General features: G+C 42.6%; 1 protein-coding gene across 3 annotated transcripts in view; it reads right to left on the reverse strand.

Moving 5' to 3' along the window:
* Positions 1–17,076, reverse strand: part of FHOD3 (formin homology 2 domain containing 3) — a 496,822-nt gene that overhangs the window by 259,436 nt on the left and 220,310 nt on the right. For all 3 annotated transcript variants that reach the window (XM_064379256.1, XM_064379255.1, XM_064379250.1), the window contains exon 5: positions 11,016–11,121. In XM_064379256.1, coding sequence (XP_064235326.1) covers positions 11,016–11,121 — 106 coding nt within the window. The remainder of the gene's footprint in view (positions 1–11,015; positions 11,122–17,076) is intronic.

The raw sequence follows: 17,076 nt of genomic DNA on the forward strand, positions 1-17,076 counted from the left end.
GCTTTTTATATTTTACTTAGAATCACAGAATCTTAGAGGTGGAAGGGTCTAAGAGGTCATCCAGTGGCACCTGACCCTAAGCCTAGCAGCCCTAACAGATCATCTGGCCTCTGCTAGAGCATTTCCAGGGCAAAGTGATGTGTTCTATGGTTGGAAACCTTGTTGCCACACACCTGTTTGAAATCAACTAAAGAAACATGCTGAAAATGCCTAGTATTTTCCAGAAGAACCAAATCATGTCTAGTATTCCTGCTGTCACTCCTCAGCTCTGAAGCCATTGGACAGTCTTCCCTAATCAGCTGTGGCACTCTTTCCGGCTGATGCTGGATGTGGCCTCAGAATCCTCAGGAGACTGCTCCAGAAAGGCACTGCTGATCAATTTATGTTGGCAAGAGAAATAAATGAATTTTCCACCTCTGTTCTTGGATTTGTCTTCAGTCAAAAAACACTCTCTTTTAACTCCTACTTATTGCTTTTAATCTGACTTTAAGGGCAACAATTTTGCCCCCTCCTCTAAAAACCACCTCTTATTTCTCTAATGACATTTAACCTCTTTCCTCACTGAAGCCTTGCATACTGAAGCCCAGCCCCAAGGTCAAAGTGACCTGGAAAAAGAAAACAGTAGAGCTGTAATTCTAGGATCAGCAGTCCCAGCAGTGTTTCAAGGAATGCTGGGGCCCAGACAGCACTGAGGGCAGACACAACTCCAGTGTGGCTGGGAGGCTAGGGAGTGCTAGTTGCCTGTGGGAATTAGCTCCAGAAACAAGTCAGGCCAAACTCCTATCCGAGTGGTTTTAGAAAGGTCCGGTTTTAAGGAGCTAGGAATAGAAGAGACAGGGCAAAGAAAGCAAAGATGACGAGATAATGAGGTTGAAATAGTGAGGATACTGAAAATCAAATCAAGTGAAAGCCCTCTACATCACACTTGAATGTGTGTCATATAATTGCTGTCTTCTCATTTCACATCTCCTGATCATGCACACACATTTCCTGGTATAAACTTTGTGTTTACCCACAATCACTCATAAAACACTGAACAAGATCAACCCAAGAGCTCCATGGCATGGCTCTGGGGACTCCCCTCCTAGGCATTCATTCAACTGTTTTCCTCAACTACTTGTTGAATATTTATGTGGCACTCAGGAGCAGGCTGGTGCAGCTGCGTACGGCTGTGATGACACTACTCCCATCTCCACGGAATCCACAGTCCATCTATATCAGAGGCAAGTAATTAACTCCTCCATATATAAAACTGGCTGTACAGTATAATGGTATGTACATGTATTTTATCTGTACAAATCATGTCGTATTTAAAATCAAGATATACACCCTAGTAGATATATATTGACCTACTGAACTAGCAACATTATCAAAAAGAAAGTTTAGTAATTTGGCCTTTTTTGCAGAGTACCAAAACCAAATCATCTTGTGCGCTACTGCTTCAGAAACAAGAGCTGGTGAACTAAAGCTTCAGATAAGCAAATTCTGGCTCTCTCCAATTATGAGTACAAATCAGCAGCTTTCTCACAAGTAGTGACTTCTCTTTCTCTTCAGATATTCTATCATTCATCTATCCCCTCTGTCAGCCCATTTCCACTGAGCTCTTAAAAAATGCCTGGCATCCTGGTGTGGTGGCAGGCACCTGTAATCCCAGCTACTTGGGAGGCTGAGGCAGGAGAATCATTTGAACCCAGGAGACAGAGGTTGCAGTGAGCCGAGATTGCACCACTGCACTCTAGCCTGGGCAACAGAGCAAGACTCTGTCTCAAAAAACAAACAAACACACAGGCCTGGCATCAAGGATCTCACAGAACAAGGATGGAACCTGACATGCAAGTAGTCTAATATGGTGCAGGGAATTCACCTAGAGTTCCTAGCCCATAGTGTATGTTCACAAATATTTATTATCAGTGAGGTAAATGTCAAGATCAGGGTATACATAGACGGCCAAAACACTGGGAAGCCAGGGAAGATCTCCTGGAGATTACAGTATCTGAGCTCCAATCTAAGGATGAGCTGGAAGCAAAAGATAATGTGTGAACCAGATGAAGATGGTGAGCAAGGCCTTGTAGGCAGATGCCAAGGTCTGCAGGAAAGACATCACCCTCACTGAGATAGCAGGGAGTGGCTGCGGTGGACTGCACAGACACACGAGGGAAGGACCAAAGTGGGCTCTACACACATGGAAGGCCTGGGATTTCATCCTGAGGATGAGAGGAGCCACTGAAGGAGCTGAACCAAGGACTGAGGAGAGCAAATCATGGTGCAAAGTCAACCCATGCAACAGGAGCAAAATGGGCCAAAGGGAGGCAGGACTGAAAGCAGAGAGACCCATGAGGTGGCTGGTAGAGCAGGTTAGGAAGGAACAAATGATTATCTGAACTCAAAAACTGGGAACAGACAGAAATAAAAGGACTTGAAAGGGAGTGAAGGGTAGAGAAGCCCTAGTTTGGCGGTTGATGATTACAAAGGATGAATGAGAGAAGGGGTTAGGGAGGCCCTAGGGTGGCTGAATTGAATGTGATGAATGATTATGCTTTGTTGAGATGGTGAACAGAGCTGCAGAGGAACTGACTAGGGTGCAAAAACATTGGTTTTGGGTTTGGGGATGGTGCAATGGAGATGGAGATACCCAAGCCATGGCTGGCTCCACAGGCCTGAGGCACTGGAGAGTAGCCTGGGATGGAGGTCTTGTGGACATTAAAGGCAGGGGCAATCAGTGTTAGAAAAGGAGTGGTGCCCACCAGGAAGCTGGCCTAATCTACCAAGAGCCCTCAAGCCTCCAAAATGCAGATATCTATGAACACACCAACTGATATTTCCCCAGAAAATCTTAACTCCCTCTTACAAAAAAAAAAAAAAAAAAAAAAAAAAAAAAATATATATATATATATATAGTTTTAATCGATGCTTGGGGCTAGGTTTAAATCTTGCTTTTGACATTTTGTTCTATCATAAACCTGGATTCACAAATAGAAACCTTCTAAAAGAAGACCATGTGTGAGATAAAGTGAGAGCCAATGAAATAACAATCGTGCTTCAAGGTGCACCTAGCCAGCAGCTCCTCTGGAAAAGTCTACTGAGCAAGGAGAGAAGAACAGAGTGAGGAGGCACATCTTTGGTATGAATAAGGTGGAAAAATTCCTGATGAACACAGCAGTGAGATTTGGTTGTGGAAAATTCCACACTTTCTGTGTAGGAATGGCCAAATAACTTTTTCTCTCTTCCTTTTCATCTCAGATAAAAGAAAGAAGAGGAAAAAAAAAAAAAGGAATCTAGTAGAAACTAAAATTCTGGAGGAATCTCTCTGGCCAAGACTGAGACAACAATGGCTCTTTAAGGGGAAGCACTCAGAGGCATGATTGTAGGACATTGCCAGGGCTTTTTTTTTTTTTTTTTTTTTGGTTTGCAAAGTGGCCTGAATTTCTGGAGAAATGTGATTCCAGATAGAATGCAGGATGAACTTTAAGAAGCATCTAATCAACCTAAGAAGGAGTCAGGTTAAGATTAAATTATATTAATCCTGACATAATTTAATATGGCATAGTAAGTTAAACTATACAACTTTGCCCTTTCTGTAGGTAAAAGTGGTCAAATATCAGCAACTTCACATGGGTTGGCCTAACACTGCTCCAGCTGGAGATGCTTGCCAGGGCTATCCAGCTGTCTATTTCTTTAGAAAGACTGCTCTACATGAAGTATTTCTGTCACAACTGAATGCTTGCTATGTTCAATATTCATAATTAATTTGTACTTTAGGAAAATTACAATTTGAAACACGCTGGGCATGGTGGCCTAGCACTTTGGGAAGCCAAGGCAGGAGAATCTCTTGAGGCCAGGATTTGAGACCAGCCTGAGAAACATAGTAAGACCTCATCTTTACAAAAAATAAAAAAAATTAGACAGCTATAGTGGTACATGCCTGTGGTTCCAGCTCCTTGGGAGGCCAAGGCAGAAGGATCACTCGAACTCAGGAGTTTGAGGCTGCAGTGAGCTATAATTACTACAGTGCACTCGAGCCAGGGTGATAGACTGAGACTATGTCTCTTAAAAAAAAAAAAATAGAAAAGCCTTACTGATCATAAACTAAAGTTACCCAGAGACAAGCATTCTCTAATCATAGGAAAAAATACCTTGGAAGAAAGTGAGAGGGAAAACCAAAATCGACCTTAGAGCCGAAGTACTCATGTAGAGTTAGAAGCTGATGGCAAATATTGCACTTGCTGCTCAATGAGGTGAAGGGCTCAGGGTCATGGATGCTACTTGCCCCACCCATGGAATAGCCCAGCTTTCCTCTCTCACCTCAGAACAGAGGATGTACAAAGGACACTTTGTCCCACGAGAGGTCAGGATCTGGCCCCGGCCTTTCCTTGCTTCCCCTGGCAGGAGCTCCTCGCCCACCTGACCCATGGCGCTCCTGTACACAGCACTAGGGGCTGACAGGCCATCAGGGCGCCAGCCACAGTGATGATGACTCAGATCATTCAGCACTTGCAAAAGCAGCACAGTGAGGAGCCTTCAAATCACCATCCTCCAAATCTACCCAAATGACCAACGAGATGTGGACAAGACAGTCCCCAAGCCCTGAAGACTAGGGGTAGGCCAACCATACCCCACTGACCTTGGCAGATCCATCCAGAAACACCAGCAAGACTGCAGTTGGCCCCGGGAGAAGCAGCTCCCTCCTGTGGGAAACAGTACTGCAGAAAGTCAGGCAGAAAGCTGGACAAAGACACAGTATCCTATGGGCTGGCAGGCCAGGGGAGAGCCATGAACTGCCCCAATTTCAGTCCATTTGGGGTCCTCTGTGCCTGTACAGGCTGGAATGAGGAGGACACAAGTGCAGATCCCATATACTCTCTGGCCCAGTTTCCAAAGAAGGTGCAGGCCTGATGTACAGTGGCAGGGGGTATCAAGAGGAGCCACAGATGGGACACACAGAGTACCCCTGGGAAACGTGTCATCATGTACCAACAGCAGCAGGGTAACTCGGCCTCCCATCCCCTCCCAAGCAGTACAGGCTGCAGCTTCCCTGCCCCTGACCACACTCCTGGGCAGGGTGGCTGGTTCACCCCAGAGGCCACATCCCTAACAGCATGCCAAGGGGACATGAGACAGAGGCCAGAGGGAGGTCAGAACCAGCCAGGGCCCCAAGACACCTAAAGCAGAGGTTTCCACAACTACAGGAGGAAGAAAAAGCCAACACCACGTGGAGATTGCAAGGGCCAGCTTCCCCATCCCTCCCCAGTCAGCATCCCACAAGCCGGGTCGGCTTAAGTTTTTAGTATTTCAAGAAAAACCAGAAAGCTTATCTTTATGTCAAATCTCCTAATTTTTAATTATTTGCAATTAAAAATCTTTATACCTATTAGATAGGGCACACAAAACACCTGCAGGCTCCATTTAGCCCCCACGGGCTGCCAGTCCCCACATGCTGCAGTGATTTTTTTTTGGAAATAGACCTGTTATACCACTCAGCAAGAGGAGAGACATCAATTGAGGAAGGACTCCATTCCCAACACCGGCCTTAACCCACCTGGGGCTGGAGACACCTCCAGGACTCATGTGTCATCCACATCAAAGCCGAGCTGTACAGCTACCATAATAATCCCTGAAGCCCAGACCCAAAGCAAAAAACCCTCCTGGCAAGAGGCAGGAAAGAGCTTCCTCCAAGCCAGCTGTGGGGGACACAGTGGGGCCAGTGTCATGAGGTTGCAAAGTATCAGGCTGGGCCGTTCTGTAGAAAATACAGTAGCCAAGGACCTAACCTTGATTGAGGAAGCAAGAAACTCTTCCCCTTTGCTCCTGTTTCCTCACCTTGGGGCCAGTTTGGTGCCTTCCCTATAGTCTGAACCCAACCTCTGCTCTTCTTTTTGGCATTTCATAAAATGCCAAAATATAAGCTTCAGTTTTTCTGACATGAAGGATGTTTAATAATCACATGATCATTTTGTGCCACTGCCTTCTAACATCATAAAATCTCTTTCCATGCTATCTATGATATTTCCATTTCTGGTACCGTCAATGCCAACAAACACCATCTGGCCATATGTCCTGATTCTCATTAAGGGATCCCCTAATATGCATGGCATTTGGGGATTATTTTTCCTATAGTGTAATATAGTCAACTCTGGCACAGTTTTTTCCAAAGGAGCCTGAAATCTGGATTTTTTAAAAATATATCAAATTTCCCAGTGTTTAAATGCTGACAACCACTAAAACATTTAAAAATATATGACGGCAAACAAAATCTATCTGCAATTTTCATCTGAAATGAAAAGGCTGAGTTAAATGAGTTTTAAGATCTTATCCAGCTTTTTAAATAACTGATACCAACGGAGGCGTTTTATGATTAATTGGTATTTTGCTTTAGATGAAATGACTACATTAAATTTCTCCATGTAAAGCTAGCCCGAAGAGGTGGTTTCTCTTGAGTTACAGCCAGAAAGGGCAGCTGGTCTTACTATTTCTACTTATCTCTTTCTCTTTTCTCCTCCAAAGCATATCGCACATATGCAATTTCCAAGCTTACAAGACACATGCAATTCAGCATATAAAATATGCCATGCAGGAGACCCCATAGGGACCTGCTTCAACATGCATAGGGTGTATCTTGGTTTCATCGTCACAACCCTAGGGCCTGACATGGTGCACGGCCCATAGAGAAGGCTCAGGAATGTGTGCAGAAAGTTTAAGTTCCCAGGAATATACCACTCCAGGTCCTCCTTCCATAAGAATAATTGTGAGGTACAAAATTCCACAGTAGATTTAAATTAAATACTGGCTATCCTGAAAACCTTTAGATCATTAGCTACAACCGCCCAAGAAAAATAAATCAGATAAATATTATTCCTCCATGTTGTACAGTTGAGACCTCTTCCCAGCAGCCTGCTCGCAGCTTTGGACTGCACTTGCCTATACTGTAACTAAACTTCTTTCTACCGCTCAGCAGACACAGCCTCAAAGAAAAGCAGTGGACTCTTGGGCCTTAAGAAAAATGCTGAGAGGGGGCTGTGTATACAAATAAAGATAAATTAAGAGTTCTAAAAGCAGATCTGGGAAAGTCCTAGGTTCTCTACATGTTCTTGTTTCCACTGGGGCCATAGGACTCCCACGTGGCCACACAGAGCAAACCTCCTGAGATGACTTCATGATGGGCACACTTGTCGAGGCACTAGGACAATTGGTTGGCAACATCATTTTTAAAGATGCTATCTTGCCACAGATTTTTAAAAACAGGGTCTTGCTCTGTTAATCAGGCTGGAGTGCAGTGGTGCAATCATAGCTCACTGTAATCTCAAATTCTGGGCTCAAACGACCCTCCAGCCTCAGCCTCCAAGTAGCTGAGATGACAGGCATATGCCACTGTGTCCAGCTTAACTCAGTTTTGAGGCCCTGGCTAGCGACCAGCCAGTTCCCCTTCTCCAGCAGCAACTAAGCCCACACCCAACCTTCTCTCCCACTGGGCTCTCACACCCTGGGCCACTATACACAGGCCCTCCCCACTCCAGGGCCACCCTGAGCCTTGGGGCCAATCCTTAGCCAGCTTGCCTGTCCCTTGGAAGGCACATGCAGGTGTTTGCCACAGTCTGCCTCTCCCTCCACCTCATGACCAACCTCTGCGCTTCCTGAGTGGCCCTGCATGGGTACCATGTCTTCTCCCCAAGGAACTGTGAATAAAATAACTGCAAAACTTTTCCCAGACTTTTCTCTTGATCTGTCTCTGGCCTCACCAGTCTTCACCCAAGATAATATGGTTAAAACATGGATGGACAAATAAAGAGGCAATTCAAAGGTTGTTCTTGATTGCAAATGTTCAGTGGCTGCCAACAGTTAGCACAACCTTAAAGCCTACATGAGAAATTGTTCAGTCACAAAGGAATGACTCCACGTATGAGCTAGGGAAAAATCACAGCTTCCCTGTAGGAAAACACAAATATCACATCCTAAGAAACGTGTCATTTCCATCCCTTAGAAGTTACTTTCCTGGTATGGGCTTTGGTCACACACATCAAAATGTGGTGACAACTGGGCCCAGTGCCCTGGTGACCAAGTCCTCTGAGACATAGGCATGCAAAGGCATCTCTGTTCTGTGAAAGCAAAATGTCTTGCAGTAGCCTGAATGGAGTGCTCATCTTTCAGATAATGCATGATGAGCCTTCTGGTAGCAAGTAATGAGACACTATTGGAATGGAAAATATGAACACAAGGCTTTGGTGGTGACGATGGAAATATGAGGTCTTCTCACGTTTTAGGAAGAGCTGTCTGCAGCTAGGGCCTCACCTCCCTGGCGTTTTCTAGAAGGAGAGGCAGAAAAGCTGGATGAGAGAAGCAGCAGCTGGTTGACGGGGCTCTCCCCTGGTCACAGGTGGGCATTCTGAGAACATTCAGGAATTGCCTCTAGCACCTTTCTGTTTCAGGTAAGAACACCATAAAATTAACTACTGCAAGCTTCATGGTAAATATTCACTGAGGTAGAGGATGTGGATGAAGTTCCCTGTATCAACACTGCCTTTCATTGCCAGCAAGTACAATTCACACCGCTGGCAACCAGGACCTGTGTTTAACCTGCACATGCACAAGGATTCCCTCAGCAGCCTGCAGACCACCGGTGGGAGGGGTCTCACTGTTGCTCACCGGAAAGGGCTTTCTCAGCTATGCTTAATTTTCTTTCCAAACTCCCTCTAGGCAGCTGGGACTCATAACCCTCAAGCCCATGCCCTTCTCTCTGTTGCCTCCCCTGTGGCGTCTAGGAAGGCACTCCATTTGCCAGCCTCCCTTGCAGCTACAGAGGGTCATGTGATCCAGTTCTAATCCATATGAGGTCTACGGAAGAGGAGGTGAGTTCTGACCACAGCAGACAGGGCTGTCCCCCTCAACCAGGATTGGATGTAAACACTTACACTGATGATCACATAATAGAAACACACGAGTATGCTCCTAGATAAGGGTCAGAAGAATGGGGATAAACATGAAGATGGTTATAGCTCTCCAGAGGTGTGTCTGTGTATGTCGGGGATAACTTATTTTTTGGTAAAGTTAAAATGATGTACACTTTAAACATGAACAAAATATATATTGTCAGTGTGGACCCACTATTCAGAATTAGGCAATTTTAAATATATCTCCTAACGTGGTTCAACATATGGGCATCGATATTATACTTAGAAAATAAACTAGAGGAAGCTCTCCCACCCTTATCTCTGCACCTTCCTCCTGTCTAGGTGTTAGCCCAATGTGAACAGAAACACATGGGTAAGAATCCAGGCCTGCGCTCGTCTCTTTAGACACACAGATGGCTGCATTTGGATGCAACATGGCACAACAGCTTTGATATAAATGTTTACATTATTAAGGATAGAAATCACAAAATTCAGCAATAAAGCATCTCTGCTGACTACTTGTAATGGAAGATCTATTACAAGCCCAGGAAAAGACTGAGGGTGGACAAAAAGAGCCAACTCCACAGCCCCACAAACACTGCTGCACACACACCATGGGACAGCAAAGTGAGAGGCTCAGGAACTCACATACATTTGCCATTTATCAGAATCAACAAAGACAACACTGACTTGAAAAGACAACCTTAAAAAAATGTTTTAATGAGCCCTAAGTTCTCTCTGTTGCTTTTTATTACAGTGATGCTACAGAAGAGGGGAAAGAAGGAAGGACTGAAAGTTCTGATTGGCTGGAAAACACCACAAAACCTAAGGGAGCATTCTCAAGGCAAAACAAAACAGATGAGATGACTGTCAGTTTCCTGGTCTCATTCAACTCCAAACACAGACATCTGATATTAAATAATACTTTTCGGGCTGGGCGCGGTGGCTCACGCCTATAATCCCAGCACTTTGGGAGACCGAGGCAGGTGGATACGAGGTCAAGAGATCGAGACCATCCTGGTGAACAAGGTGAAACCCCATCTCTACTAAAAAATACAAAAATTAGCTGGGCATGGTGGTGCACGCCTGTAGTCCCAGCTACTTGGGAGGCTGAGGGAGGAGAATTGCTTGAACCCAGGAGGCGGAGGTTGCAGTGAGCCGAGATCACGCCATTGCACTCCAGCCTGGGTAACAAGAGCGAAACTCCGTCTCAAAAATAATAATAATAATAATAATAATAATACTTTTCATGTATGATTTTCATTCTTCTTTCACCCAACCAGAAAAGAAAGGAAGGTTTGGGTGGTTTTATTTTCTCCTATGAGCGCTGAACATGCAGTTTGTGGGGTCACAGGCATAGATACAGAGGGGATGACAGAACCCTGACCACCTTGACATACCTCAGTGCATGGGCACAGCTGCTGCCTGGTGCACTATAGGAATTGAGTTTATTAGGTAAAAAGCTTGACTTCTTTAAGTATCAAGTTGTTTTCAACTGCAAAATGTAGATAATATTAAACTATATAAAAGTTCTTTTGTAGGTCAAAACTGTTGATAGCAGCAGTTTCATATGGTTCAACCTAATCATTTCTGTCCTGCCTTTTTATTTTTTTAAACAGGTTGTTTTTCAGGATCAAATGAAATTATATAAAGATGCACAAAAAAACCTATGTCTATAAAAGCACCATTAACTTCATGAACTGGAACAGGAGTCAATGCTTCAAACTCCACATTTGCATTGCTTTGTAATGAAATCATTTCTTTTTCCCCAATAAATAAATTGGCCCCTTTGGTTTGGGGTGGCTTTCTGCTGAGATGCAGGCTTTTACCCAAGGCCATTTAGTACGTCTCCTTCCTCAACAAAGAAGAGAGATTATAAAGAACCCAGTGAATGGTACATTTTTCCTAATAAGCTGGTAAAATCACTTCAGGTGAGTCAGTAAAAATTAGCACAGTCACCAATTACTAGGAATTGATAAAACCTGATGCAGATGTTTTTTGCCGTAGGGTGTCTTTACCACCTTACTCTCAAATCCAAGTCTTTTAAAAAGCTCTCAGTCGTTAAGTTTCTGAAGGTAAACCCAGATTCCCCATTCAGCTGGGGCAGCCGCTGCATGCCCAGTCATGACTTACCCCTTAAGATGTAGTTCTGATAGTTCTGATCAGCCTCAGCTCCCACCTTGATCAAACATGTCAGACCTTCAGCCACTACAAATTCATGCACCAAATCCTTGTCATCCTGGTAGGAAAGAAAAAACAAGACTTCAAATACTGTCTCTGTCCATCTTCCCTCCCAACTGTGCTGCTAAAACTATATAAAAGCCTTTGAATCCAGAACAGCCCCTACAGATTGCTCTGCTCTATTCAAATGAAGCATCTCAACTGTTGCCAAAAGAATTTTACAACCAGTCCTCACATTGTCCTTTGCCAAAGACCAATTACTGCCTCCTGGGCAATCTAATAAAGATAAGGCAAATGAATCTCCTCACTGCTAGAAATATTTACAGTGTCTTGTTTTTCATTCTTCAAAAAACACCAGGCTCTACTCCCCAACGGGTCCTAAGGGACTGGCCACGAGAAGCTTGCTGGTTTTTAACTAGAGGAAACATTTGATTGCGGCAAAGACCATCAGGTGAAGAACTCAAAGCCACTCCTGTGTTCTAAAAACAGTCCTTCGGACAGCGGTTCCAGAAAAGGGTCTTGCAAAGACTGAGACCCAAAGGAAGCAGTTTATCCAACCTCCAGTAGTTGTGCTGCCTGCAGGACAAGCATGGAAGCAGGATGCAGGATTGGCCATTAACCTGGAGCAACCGTGCCATCCCTTGAAAGGACCGCCTTGGTCGGCTTGCAGACCTGATCACAGAAGGCAGGACATGGAAGAAACCTCAGGAGTCATCTCACTCGATGGTTCTCAGACAAAAGTCTCCAGACCTATCAGCCAACAGAGACTAGGAGCAAGTGCATCTCCTGGTAATTTGTTAGGCCTCCTGCCTCCTGAATAGGAATCCCTACAGTGAGGCCCTGTTTCTCAAGCTCAGAAGCAGGTGATTCTGAAGAGGTCAGATGGTTCTCACCCCAGACTCCTTCACATTAGAATCATCTGGGGAGCTTTAAGAAGGACTGGAAAGCAGGACCTTACCCAGATGGAAATAATCCAAATTTCTGAGGTGGGGCCAAGGCTCTGCTATTAAATTCTCAGGAAATCCTCAAAGGTTGCCTTTTTAAGAACCACTGATTTAATGCTATCTTTTCTTTACAGATAAAGACACTAAGACTCAGGAGTGGCAGTCACTTTACTCCATTCAGCCAAGATCACTTTACTCCATTCAGCTAGACCCGAGCCCAGTCATTTTTCCATAGTACCAAGCTCTCTGGAGCTCTCTGAGAGGGATTTTTCTGCCATTGTTTTCCTCAGTTGAGATTAGGAGATTCCTTCAATTGGACAGTGCCTTGTCTCAAACCCATCTAGGATAAAGCTGGAACATTCATCTTAAATTATCACAACAGAGCAAAAATAAAAAAACCTCCATGATGTAAATGGTAGAAAGCTTAATGGAATAATGAAAGGTTATTATTATGCGAAAAGTCAGCAACCATGGCTTATCTCCAAAAGAGAAAAAATAATGTAGATGAACTGGCACAATTCTGTTCCTACATGAACTCAGCCCCTTATTTTGATTTTCATGACATTTTCCAATTATATAGATGGTGGACTAGGTAAATCTGGGCAGGCTCAGCAAAGGCTCCCTTTGAACCAGGAAAGAGCTCTCCAGGGTCAGAGCTCACTTGGGGGGAAGGGTGGGTGAGTGATGCCTGCGCCCTGAATGTAATGAAAGACAGCTGTGTTAACTCAGACTTCAAGATAATCATGGCTTTGGAAGAAAGAAAATGGGACAATATCATGAGTTTTTGGAAAATTACTTTACACTCATATGTATAAAGGAAATAAAAAATAATTCTCTCTCCATCCATATCCTTTTCCACCAGCATATGTGAAAAGCGAACATTTAGATGAGCTCATGTCTAGTCAGAAAGTTTTTCCAAGCATGTAACAAATGTTTATTACTTTAACTAAAACTAGATTCACACATGACTTCATGGTGAAAAAGTGAGAACAAGCTCTCAAGAAACCACTCAAGCTAATCACTAATATTAATATACCAGAGAATTGACTGTCTGGCAAAGGCACTTGGAAAAAACACTGGACAGGCGAGACAGTGTTTATAAAAATCGTTCAGAACTTTAACCGAAATTTATGCACATATGTAGATAAGGCACTTAGGAAAGAGACATTTATTGATAATAAATGTGCAGAAAATCTTCCAAATTGGCAATGTGCTAGATTTTACACATATATCCTAAAATACATGAGCGTTAAGAAATGATCTTTAAAACACTGGTTTCAGAATAGAATGAAATGAAAATGTTAACACTGATAGGTGCTTATTACTGCATTTCAGGATTTTCTGTAATAGCCATATATTAACCTGGGATCATTTTTTTACATGCCTATTGGTCAAGGAATATTCAACGCAAAGAGATGACCAATGCCTCTGTTTTTCAGACACTTATAACCTAGTTTGGAAAAGAACCTCCACATCTAGAAAACACGAGAGATGATGGAGACTCTGACCCACGCGTATTGAAGGTGGTGATCCATGCCCAGACAGCACCGCTGCCTGTGTAATCCAGTTAATTCCCCATGCGTCACTGCCCTGTGGTCGAGTGCTGTTTTGTGCACACGTGTGTGGTCTTCCAAACAGACTATAAACTTCTGGTAACAAGCACCTTCTTCCTTGCCTACACGGTGCCAATGAGGCTGCTCAAAAATATTTGTTTAATGACGGTCCTGGGAATTCAGAGAACACACACTACAGAGTGAACTTGGTTAAAGGGATCTACAAGAGTCCAAGCATGTTTATTTTTAATGTTTTCAATTGTGAGAATTTTAAACATATACAAAAGGCAACAGAATAGTCTAGTGAACCCCAGGTGCCAATCAACGCATACCAACCCTGCTTCATTGATCATGCTAACCCTTTCCCTGCCACATTAATCTGAAGTGGGTCCCATATATCATATCATCTAATCCATAAACATTCCAATATGTATCTCTAAACTACAGGAAGTCTTCTTAAAAATATGTACTCACAATTAAAATTAATACTTTTCATTCATTATCAGATGTCTGGTCAGTGAGCAAATGTCCAGCTATCTCATAAATACTGTTTTTCACAGTTTTATTAGTATCCAAATAAGATTCATACATTGCAGTTAGTTGATATGACTCTTGAACATCTTTTAATTCAAAGTTTGTTTTGTTTTTTTTTTCCATTGGAATTTATGTGTTGAAGAAACCGGATCATTTGTCCTGTAGAGTAGCCCACAGTCTGGATTTTGTTGGTTACACCCCTGTGGTGTAGTTTAACATGTGCCTCTTGGATCATTTACAAATAGTTTATTGCATATAGAGGCATGCAGATTCGGAGGTGATTTTTTTGGCTTGACTGCATCATTGATGGTAGTTTGTATTTCCATTGGGAGGTACCTGATACCTGGCTGAATCTCATGCTCATCATGTCAGCGGTTCTTGAGGCTCACCACATAGATCCCTTAAATCATTAGGGGCTGCAGAATAGTAATATTCTAATTCTGTTACTCCCTCTTACTTATTAGCTAGAATATTTCTACAAACAAGACTTCCCCTCAACTATTTGATCATCCTAAAGTTCATAAGTGACAGGGCAAAATAAATGTGAGATACTGAAACTTAATTCACTTGCAAAATAGTAAGCTAGTTCACTAGCATTTTCCTATATTGAGCTAGTTAGCTAGCATCTTTCACTTATTTTCTGTCAATCCATTGTTATTGTGTAGTATCGTTATGAACTCATCAATACAAACTTACTTTGTGTGTTTTGATCCACTGCAATTATCACCTTTATTGATGTTCACTGTCTCATCTTTGGCAAGCCAGTGGGAGACCCTTCAACTTACTTCTGAGTTCTTTTGGAAATAATCCTAGACTATTGATAGCTTTCTTGCTCTCTGTACAATAAGATGTTCCAAGTTTATTAATTTATTTTATTATGTTTCCCACTCCAGACTTGGAATCAGCCATTTCTCCAAGAAGTTCTGGTTCCTTTTGGTGTTTCAGACCATAATCTCATTGCTAGTGGTGCTTTTTGCTAATGAATTGATCATTGCTTCTAGCTCTTTTTTAAAAAAATGCTTATTTGTTTCAGATAATATACATGGGTTCATTCTGATATTTCCAATTAAATTCAGGGACACAGAGTTGTTAAACTTAAGAATCTTAATTTTTAAGAATGCTTAGAATTACAATTAGAATCTCTCTCATGCACACCAGTCTCAGAATAGTAATACCAACACTATCATCACCAATATGATCATTGTAAACAGTTTTGTTGTGGTTGTGGATTTTTGGGTGGTTCTTTTCATTCTTAGGGTACATCCTACTCACAGTGCACAAATTACAGTGTTTTGAAGTCACTTGGAATAGTTATTAGCTGTGTGGCTCCGCCACCAGGTCTCAGTCAGGTGTGAGAGAAGTCAAAGCTGAAGAATGGAGACAAGAGGCAGGCTTGTGACAGACTAAATGAGGAAGGAGGAGGAGTGGTGTGAGTATGGCCCTCTGGTACCATAGGAAGAGTCTATCCCAACTGCAGTTGGGGATCGCAGTCCAAGAACAGGACATAATGGAAGGTGAAGAAGTTTTGTTTTGTTCAGCGAAGTATCAGGAAGACATATGTGGATACTCTGAAGCGGAGCTTTGGAATAATTAGTTAGTTAGCATAGTATTTACCACATTAGAGACAGGAAAGACTGAAGACAGAGACATCTGCTAGAAAACAATTCAAGTTACCCAGTCCATTCATTTATAGTTTAAGTGGTACCAGATAGTATGCTAGGCACAAAAGGCCTGGCGATGAAACCCAGTAAGCTCACGGACTACCAGACTGAAGACAACTGCTCTGAAGCATCTTAAGTTCTATACAGGTTGAGTATCCCTTATCCAAAATGTCTGGGACCAGCAGTGTTTCCATTTTTTTTTGGAACATTTACATATATATAATGACATATCTTGAGGATGGGACCCAAGGCTGAACATGAGATTCATTTAGGTTTTGTACACACAATTTACATATAGCATGAAAGTAATTTTATACAATATTTTAAATAATTTTGTGATTGAAACAAAGTTTGTGAATACTGAACTATCAGAAAGTAAAGGTGTCACTATCTTAGCCACCCACGTAGGTGATCTGTGCTAGCCTGGTACCACCACCATTCCCGACACTGAATTTAGAGGCTACCAATATGCAATCATTGTCTTACACTTATTCACACATAAGTACTTAACAGTAAAAAAGATGACATGCCATTTATACAATGAAAAATGATAACATGTTCTGGGTAACTAAGCAGTACAGTGGCATCACCAGAATATCTGTCTCTGCTGCTAAACAACAGCAGGCTTTCAGTCTCCCCCTACAATGTTCTGTTTTGATTAAAAGGCTGCTATACACTATATTTTATTTTGGGGGTGAGACTAAACATCACAAGTTGTTGAGGGACTAGAAGTGGGTACTCTAGGGATAAGGAAGCATTCTTCTGGATGGGCTTTTTAAAACATTTTCTCCATCATCTGCCTCATTAACAAGAGTTTTTGTCTTAGAAATCTTTGATTTTATAAACTAACATGATTTCTTGTTCTGTTTTGAGTGCACACTGCTCTACACTTCAATAAGCCATCAGATACTTTTGCCATGTCATCTCTCGGCACTTTTTCTACAGTGTTATCATCTTCATCACTTATATAAGAGTACCTTGATTCAGAAACATTTTAGCTATTTCAATTCACCATTGATTCAAGAATGAACAACTGAGGCCTCTTCATCAATGTTACAAACTTCAATATCCACTTCTTCCAGCTCACTGATGGACTCTGAAGATAAACATTCAAACAATGTTTGTATTTATAAGGAGATCAGACATCATTTTCTTCTCACTTGATGTACAGAATCCTACAAAGTCACCACCTGTTCATCATCATCACTAAACACAGTCACAGGTTAGAGGCTGTGCCAGGCATGCACAGCTGGGTCTTTAGTTGTGTTTCCAGTGTTGGCAGCAGTATATCCTTCATGCTAAACATCGTTCATGCTAAACT

This window comes from Aotus nancymaae, unplaced genomic scaffold (genome assembly GCF_030222135.1).
Source record: "Aotus nancymaae isolate 86718 unplaced genomic scaffold, 86718_ANA_hifiasm-v0.15.2.pri h1tg000020l, whole genome shotgun sequence".
In the NCBI taxonomy this organism is placed as follows: Eukaryota; Metazoa; Chordata; class Mammalia; order Primates; family Aotidae; genus Aotus; species Aotus nancymaae.